A 9191-nucleotide genomic window follows, 5' to 3' on the forward strand; every position below is an offset into this window, starting at 1 on the left:
ACATATGCAGCGCGTGTGAGAGCGAAAGAGAGAGAGAGAGAGAGAGAAAAGGGAGAGAGGAGAGAGAGAGAGAGAGAGAGAGTGAGAGAGAGGAAGAGAGAGAGGGAGAGAGAGACACACACAGAGAGAGAGAAGGGGAGGGCGTACGTGCTGCAGCCGCCGCTTTGGCATGGACACGCATAGCTAGCTAGTTATAGTTTCATCATAACTCACAGCGCGCCCAACACCAGATGTACGGGAAACTACGGCGCAGCGAAGGCACAGCGCTAAGGAAGTTATAGCGCGAGGGAGCGGGAGGAGGTGCGGGAACAGAGCGAAAGAGATGGGGGAGGGTAGGATGGGAGGAGGGGAGACAGAGTGGAGGAGAGGAGAGGAGAAGGGAATGAGGTCACCATAACCTCTCTTATAACCGTTTGTTTTTGCAGCCATGTAAGGCGTGCGGGTCACTGGCAGGGGATAGGTGAGGGGTAGCGGGGCCGGGTAAGGGACAGGGGATAGTGGGCGAGGTGGGATAGGTTCTGCTAGCTAATGCAGTCGTGTCAGAAGTGCGAGGTCGGAGGTATATGGAGGAGGAGGAGGGGTTGGCTCTCCCTACAGCTACCTGTCTTTGTTCATTGATGACCCCATTTCCAACATCACTGCTACAGCGCAGCGCAGCAAACAGTACGGCACACACACGCACGCACGCACGCACGCACGCACACACACACACACGCACGCACGCACGCACACACACACACACACACAACCGTTCCCCCAGCGCTGCGTGCATGCCTCAACCTGGAGAAGTCACCTCCTAACACGCGGATAGCACGCGCCACACACCGCTCTCTCCTCCCCCTCTCTCGCGCTCTCTCTCTTTTTATCTCCTTCCCCCATCCCACCCATTACTTTCTCTACCCCTGGGGATTAGAGAGATATTACGGTTATACATATATATATATATAACCGTAATATGTGCGTGTGTCAAGAGAGAGAGAATCTATATCAATATCTACGGATGTTTCTTACGATGTCCCATCAAGAAGTCTCTCAAGAAGAGAAGACTCCCAAGTTACCAATTTTCGTTCCAACACACGACCCAGCTCGTATCCAATGCAACAATTAATCACTACATGAAGTAGCGCGGGGGGTAACACGCTGAGATCCGAGATGATTATAACAGCAGAGTGCTGATAACGGCGAGGTATAGCAATTATTGGAACCTGTAATCAAAAAACAACCTGTAACTTCAGGCTCTTCTAATCTCACGCGCCTTGCGCGCGTGTGTGTGTGTGTGTGTGTGTCCACACAGCAGTCATACAGAAAGTCCAGCTACCGATACTTCTACACGCACGCAGTACCCGTCGCGGAAGAATCTTCGTGCGGCTCCTGCTACAGCAGTCAACAACAACATCAACAATAATAATGCACGCGTGGAAAATGGAGGCGGTTCCCAGTCAACAACGTGGCAAGAGCAGCGAAGTACAAGTGATGGCTGCTGCCCTTAGTGCTACGATATAGGAACGACACACGTGCACGCACACATAGTACACACACATATCAGTATTTACACGCAAAACCCTCCCAACTTGATTGCACTTACTCTTACACATTATTGCAATCATACACAGGCTCCCAACTCCGTATTGCTATATTATAATCAAACAGAGAGCTTGCGTCGATCGAGCGACTGTACAGCTGTATAATATCTCGATATAATAATAAAAAATCTACTCTATCCGTTAGTAATTCGGGGGAATGTGGAAGCAGTCTTGCCGAAACTAACTTCAAGTATTAAATAGTATATAAATTGGCATATAAATAATAAGAACGGGCCACGGGCCACGTATGGCTCTCTACATCATCTCTCCCGCTAGCCCTACAGACCAGTCATTCAGCCATTCATTCATTCGTCATTCAATACAATTAACTTAGAGATAAATACTGCCACGTTTAATGAGACGCACCTCAGCGTCGACAACGTTAACTTACTCTTAAAATACGCTTGGCTCCTACCGGCCGGTGCTACAAAGACGTTGATGCCCAAACGCACGAGTGGGGTGGGAGGGTGGTTGGATTGTTAGTGGTGGGGTGAGGGTGGTTAGCGGTTGGGTGGGGGGGGAGGGGGGGGTTGGACTGTTAGTGGGGGGTAGTAGTGGGGGAGGAGGGGTGGGTGGTTAGTGGTGGGGGAGGGGGTAGCATAACCTACCTTTCTGCGCTCAATCGGACACAAGCGCATGGAGTACACATGCAGTATACACACAGTAGCAAGCTTAACTATTACAGTCCCCGGCAGGCTACCCACTGCGTTAATGCTAGTAGGGTCGGGTTTAGGGCCATGATTACGAACTCTTTCCATCAACGATAACCCTTAAGTTATTATATCACCGTGATGGTCCACACACATCATTTCGGCTAAGATTTGCACCGCATTGCCCCTCATTGGCAGAGTATACCGTGTGGGGGTGGGGGAAGGCGTGAGATGGGGGCGGGGGTGTACGTTTCATACGTGTACGTAGAAAAATAAATACGTAAGCCATCTTACACGCCGCACACGACTCATCCGTGTTCAGTGTAGCCACGACGCACGCGTGTGTCTCCGTCACTGAGGTGGCAGCATCACGATTCACCTCTTTCACACGCACAGCCAGAGAAACCAGCGAACCGCGGACACGATCTGCATTGGCAACACTCTGCATTTCCTCCTCGCGGGAGAAGGAGGGAGGTGAACATTTACACACATCTCACCCCACGTCGACTCTAGAGATAGACGTGGGCGAGCGAGTCTGCGAGTGAACAACGTGACGTATGTGGGCAGCAGCATGAAACACGCGCAGTTCATTAACCTGTGTATAAAGGTCACTCGAGGAAAACACCGAAAGTGACCTTTATGGACAGGTGTCTGCAGCATAGACGTCGTTTCACCGTATAACTGCCACTTAGGAGAAGAACCCACTTTTTTTTGAAAGATGCCCGTTGTTATAGAGATATCTATTAATGCAGGTTTCAGTGTAGCATTAAGAGTAGATCAGACTCATATATCAAAAGTACATTATACCAATAAACACTGTTGCAAACAGTGCACAAAGGGTGGCTTGCAATCAAGTGAAATCCATATTTTCCAACACCCATCACTCAGTAAAACCAGTGCCCGGTGAACGTTCACCACTCCACCGATGTGTATTCGAACTGCAAGTTCTCATACATGAACAGTAAGTAGCCAGCCCTTACCAAGAACGACAGGCTACCTTTGTTAGTGAACGTCCACCACCCCACTGATGTGCATTCGAACTGCAAGTTCTTACACACGAACAGTAGCCAACCCTTACCAAGAACGGCAGGCAGGCAGGCAGGCTACCCATGTTACAGTGACGGCAGCACCCGGATGCTACGACCTTGATCGTGACCTTAACAGCGTATACTACGCGGACTAACGCGGCATTCTAACAGCAGTGACGTAGCGCAGACGTGAAACGTGACCCGGCAGAAACGCTGTTGACTAGTAAACACTATCTCGTGGTTTTCCGAGCGAGAAGCGGGCGCCAAATCGTTTGCGAGGAAATCGCAAATAAGGATGACACGACACCACGATCCGCGACACCTCATAACGGCGCGAGTTAATTACGCACGCATGCATAATAGGATTAATTAGGATTTGTCGTTTTTAGTCGCACCGATCAACATGCCAAATTTTCCTCCTCATCTCTGTCGCTGGCCTCCCCCTAGAGGCAAGCATTTAGCCACGGAATAGTGTTTACTCTTCTTCCCAGCGAATGTTTGCATTCCACGGTCACCCGAGCGACACATGGCACGCGACATTCACACAATGCTGCCGGCATAGCACCGAGAATGATGACACAGCAGAAATCATATGAACCCCACAGGCAGTGTCACGTCATAGCAAAATTGTCACATCGCAAGTCAACATTGTTACGCCGTGACAATGTCTCACTGTGACATTGTCACATTGCAACATTGCAATTGTTACATCGCGGCGACGTAGCTGTCACATTCGAAACAATAGAACAAGTGAACTAACCACTGAACATGACAAAACTGGCAAGTTCTGCCTTCTCTGATACACACGGGGAGAAAAGGATAGGAGGAGAGAGCCCACCCACACTCGCGTTTCTACTGCAACTCTGCCGCTACACACAACACAACACCTGAGTTCATTCGGTCAAAAGTTCCAAAAAGAACGTTCAGCCCAAAATTCGTGGAACACATGAAATGCGTCCGAGCATACGTGCACGGACGCGCCAGCGTTCTACACGCGTAAGGCATCAGTAGAGAGTTAGCACGCCGCGCAAACATTCCATCCACTCCATAGAGGTGACGTCGGCCAGCATGCGTTCCGTCACACCTGGGGATGCGTATTGCGGGTTTGGTAGTTGCAGGCCGCGGCTGCATCAGTCGGATCGCCCCCAGCATGACTCATCATCGAAAACTAGCATCGGAACACTTTGCTTTGCCAGTTCTGCTCGTTGCAAAACTCTCCTCTCTCTACGAAAACAGTACGAAATCACAGTGTTCTGCCTTATCTTTGGCATACTGCTGACCCTTCAGCCCGCGGATACGTAACAACAACATTCTCTCGTCTCGCACGAGACCTCGGTACGACCACCATCCCTGACGGGAGGCGTAAAAAATTCTCGGGGCTTCGACGGCGAAATCTGTCGACGCGGCGCAGCAGCAGAGACAACTGACGTGTGTGCGTCACCGCGGGGGACGCGTCCCAGCAAGGCGAGTCCCCTCGTCTGCTCGCACGCACGCACGCACGTGCGACTCTCGACAACAAAAATAGAAGCACGACGGCGGCGCCCTCACGCATGGAACTGTGGCGTCCCTGCGCAGGACATCAGCTCCCTCTGCATGGAACAGCGGCACCCCCTGCAGGACGGCAGTGGCGATCATCATGAGCCGATGAGTACCTTCATGATATGATCAAGTTCCTCGCTAAGCAGTTCGTTCCGGCCGCACGCTGCCGCCGCGTTAGACGTTCTATTGTCTCCGCCCGCCGCCGCCACAGTTGCGGACACCGACGTCGCGGGAAACGAACAGACAAACTCCTCGGCGGCGAGCTTCAACGCCGCAGGTGCCGCCGCCGCCGTAATCATCGGACAGAAGAGGTCAAAGTCGTACAGCGAGAGGTCAACGTCGCCGAAGAAGTCCGCGGTGATGGGCAGCGTCCCCCCGACCGCCGCAGCGGTCTCCGGGGGCCGGCTCCCACCCTCGTCCGAGGAATCGTCCGAGTCACTACCCGACGAAGAGGAGGACGACGACGAGGAGGAGGAAGGCAGGGGGTCACCGCGGTGATGCCCGCCGTTGCTGTCGCCCGCAGTCGCAGCGCCGCCGCTGCTGCCGGTCAACTGGCAGTAGTTGTGTTCGTAGCTGACGAGGGCGGAGGCGGGGAACGCAGAGTCTGCATCGCCGTCTCCTAGCAACCGCAGCGCGTCCGCATCCAACCCCGCTAACGACGACGATGCCGCCTCCGAGAATGCCTGACTAGGTAGGCACTGTGCCATTGCCCCCGCACTGCCGTAGGGGGCGCCGCCGTCGACGCCGTACCTGCCGACCTGAGTCGGCGGGGCATCGCAGAACACCGGCAGCTGATTGGTCCCCACCATGGCGACGACGACCTGCTGCGTGTCGAGGTTGACGAGGGTGTGCTGCGACGGCGCCGGCGTCGGGGTCGGGCGTGGCGAGCCTGTTGCCGCGGCGACGACCTTGTCGTAGTTGGGCGGCGGCACAAGGTCAAGGGTGTCGTCCTCGCCGGCTCCCGGCGTGAAGCTGGCGACAGTGCTCATCGCAAGGGGAGCCATGCCCCGGCTCTGCATCTCTCGCTCCAGATACCTGCCCGCATATATATAGAGAGAGACGTGTTAATGAGGGGAGAGGATAGCAGGGCGTGGAGAGCAAGATGGGGAGAGAGAAGAGAGAGAGAAGATGAGCAGAGAGAGAGAGAGAGAGAGAGAGAGAGAGAGAGAGAAAGAGAGAGAGAGAGAGAGGGGGCGGGGGAGAGAGAGAGAGAGAGAGATAGGAAGCGAGGATGAGAGAGAGAGAAAGCCGTGAGCATAGGAGGAAAAGCACTACAGGTACACCACCGATTTTCCAGACACTGATGGTCTGGAACCTCTTTTAGTCTGGATTAAACTCATGTGAAATTCCTATTATTTTACCGGTGGGCCACAGATGGCGGGGCAGGCGTTGCGGGCGGCGCACTCTCCTTAAATTGTTTTTAAACTGCAGCATTTGGTGGTGAGCTCTTGATCTTATGCAATTCATGCCTTATTTTACTCAAATTTTACAACAAGTGTCAGTGTTAAAAAAATCACAAATAAATTTGTTCAATATAAGTTTCTAGCAGTGCATTGTGCTTTAGAGACATGGGAGGCATTTAGTTGCTAAGAGGTGTATTGGTGAATTATTATTATGTGACCTCTTTTGGTCCGGAAAAACAGATAATCCGGAAAGGCCTTGGAACCAAGGGTTCCGGAAAATCGGTGGTGTACCTGTACCTGAAATATGGCAGGAAAGGACTTTGCTTGGGAATAGTGAAAGCGGACACTACTCTAGCTCAGGGTAGTGCAGTAAGGAAAAAACTTTTTTTGAGAGTATTGGATATAAAGACAGGATATCATCCGAGAACGCGATACATGTATGTGACATCACCCACACACCTATCTGTGCTCATTATTGCCATAAGCAGGTAAATGTCAATATACTTAATATGAAGAGCTAATCATACCATGTATTATTAGCTCAAGTGATAATATAACATAAGGTATATATTACTAATATACCAAGTACGTTATATTATCAAGAGCTAATAATACATGGTATAATTAGCTCTTGATATTACGTATTGACATTTACCTGCACGTATGGAAATAATGAGCACAGATAGGTTTATCTGAGAGTACTGCATGTGAGAAATGACATTATATAACTTGTGTTATTACGTATACGTGTACATTTACCTGTACGTATGGCAATGAGCACAAATAGGATTACCTGAGAGTATTGCATATGAGAACAGAGCGAAGCAGGCTCGGCTCAATACTGCGCTGGAAATTCTTCAGCTTGCACATGGAAGTGTTGAGTATGGACCGGCATTGTTCTTCCATCTCCGACCCTCCTCCTTCTCCTCCTCCTCCTGCTCCCTCGCCGGCGTTGGTGAACCGGTCAGGCAGAGCAGTCTCCTCCTCGAGTTTCCGCTTCACACCTTTATAGTCTAGCTCCAGCATGGTTGCTGATCATCTGCGAATGGGAGAGAGAGTGTGAGATAAGTTAGGTGGGCAATTAACCTATTCTTGTCAGAGAAAGAGAGAGAGACCAAGAGAGAGCGTGAGAGAGAGATAGAGAGCGTGAGAGAGAGTGAGAGAGAGAGTGAAAGAGTGACGCGTTGGTAGGGAAATTGCCTGTTTTCATCGTATAGCGAAGGAGAGAGATTAACGGTCTGGAGGCTGTGTGGAGAAAAACATCGGGATGTGATGAAGCCCCACCAGTGTGACGCTCGCTCAACGCGCTCGCACGCACGGCTGATGAGAATGACGCAGGTAGACAGCGGGATATAACTACGAGCGAGAAGATGAACACGTGAGAGACGTTTTTCTCACGTGACGTCTCTATTCTCACGGCAATTGCGCGATACTGTACGTATGCTTCCGCATGTTCTATGTTATAAAAGTTCACAGTTACAGACAGGTGTCCGTTCTATAGAGGTGATTTTATTGCCAGTAAAGCGAAATGCCAAATGTCCTTTACAGACAGGTGTCCGTTCTATAGAGGTGTGCAGGTTTCAGTGCTTGGCATCGAGTCAGTAGCTACATTAAAACATGTCAGAGAGTCCATCTAGCTGATTCTAGGGATGCTAGCCGATGTAATACCGTGGCTTGAGGAGATTTTCTATTATTCACCATCGATCATTCCGATCCTTCCCTATCACCCACAAAAATGCCCAGGAGGGGTAGGGGATGGGAGAGAGAGAGGGGGGGTGAGAGAGAGAGAGAGAGGGAGGGAGTGAGGCAGGGAGGGACGGAGGGAGTGAGAGATAGAAAGAGAGAGAGAGAGTGAGAGAGAGTGTTAGCGAGTTAAACGGAAGGTTTTTTAGTCAGTGTGTCTTAGGTGTTCCAAATTAACAAAAATCGCGACCACAATGGAATGAAACCCTGTTTTCCGGCAGCCCACGATTTTTATCATTATTACTGCTACAGTAACTTTAGACACATATCCTGGCACAACAACAGATATTTTATCTGCATGATAACTATAAAATATTCACACTTAATTATCGGCTAGACATACCATAGACCATTATTCTCACACAGCCCTAGAACATGCTAGCAGTACTAACTACACAGTTGTGCGCATGCTTGGCAAAAATAAACACATTGGAAAACGTAATGTGACGTTAAACTTTAGCCAGTTTTAAAATATTTTCACATTTTCAGGCTCAATTAACTTTTAATCGTAAAGTTAAACCGAAACATTGCTGCTTTTAGCATAAACACAGGTATTAATTGCAAGTCATGGCACTCCCCCATTTCTCTCCGCGAGCAAAAAATCAATGCTTTACGCTTCTCCTAAAAAGGTCCACAGAGACAAATTTCTTAATCATTCAGCATGGTCTGACGTTAGACCCATCAAAGGAAGAACCTGTTAGTGTTAGTCACAGTACCAGTAGGGCGCCCGCCATACACATGCATGTCGAGACCAATGATCGCCGGCATAACACACAATGACGAACGCCGTTTTCGAAAACACGACAATTTAAAATTTCGTGATTTTACCGTTAAATCTCGAACGCCTACCGGGCCGGGTTCGATTTGAACCGGTCCCTGAAGGCAAAAAGCAAGGTTATCTGTCGGTGAAAAATGCAAAAAAAATGTCACACAGTTGCCAAATGATGATAACATGTAGGAAAGCTAACGGTACTAAAAGAATGTACTTTAGCAGTTTATGATTTCAGCAATTTTCATGATTTATGAACAGAGACGAGAGGAGAGATGCACTTGCACTGCGTGTTTGGTAAAGTATGAACTTTACATGCACCCCAGACACGCACGCACGCACGCACGCACGCACACACACACACACACACACACACACACACACACACACACACACACACACACACACACACACACACACACACACACACACACACACACACACACACACACACACACACACACACACACACACAC

General features: G+C 50.0%; 1 protein-coding gene across 1 annotated transcript in view; it reads right to left on the minus strand.

Annotated features, from left to right (window-relative positions):
- Positions 1-2150: 2150 nt before the first annotated feature.
- The window catches only part of LOC106804961, a 12550-nt gene continuing 5509 nt past the window's right edge, over positions 2151-9191 (minus strand). Inside the window, exons 2-3 of the mRNA XM_014806380.1 lie at positions 6997-7242; positions 2151-5835 (exon numbers count right to left, since the gene is read on the minus strand). Coding sequence (XP_014661866.1) covers positions 4896-5835; positions 6997-7229 — 1173 coding nt within the window. The 5' untranslated portion in view covers positions 7230-7242 and the 3' untranslated portion in view covers positions 2151-4895. The remainder of the gene's footprint in view (positions 5836-6996; positions 7243-9191) is intronic.

Source organism: Priapulus caudatus, unplaced genomic scaffold, assembly GCF_000485595.1.
Source record: "Priapulus caudatus unplaced genomic scaffold, Priapulus_caudatus-5.0.1 Scaffold94, whole genome shotgun sequence".
Classification (NCBI taxonomy): domain Eukaryota; kingdom Metazoa; phylum Priapulida; class Priapulimorpha; order Priapulimorphida; family Priapulidae; genus Priapulus; species Priapulus caudatus.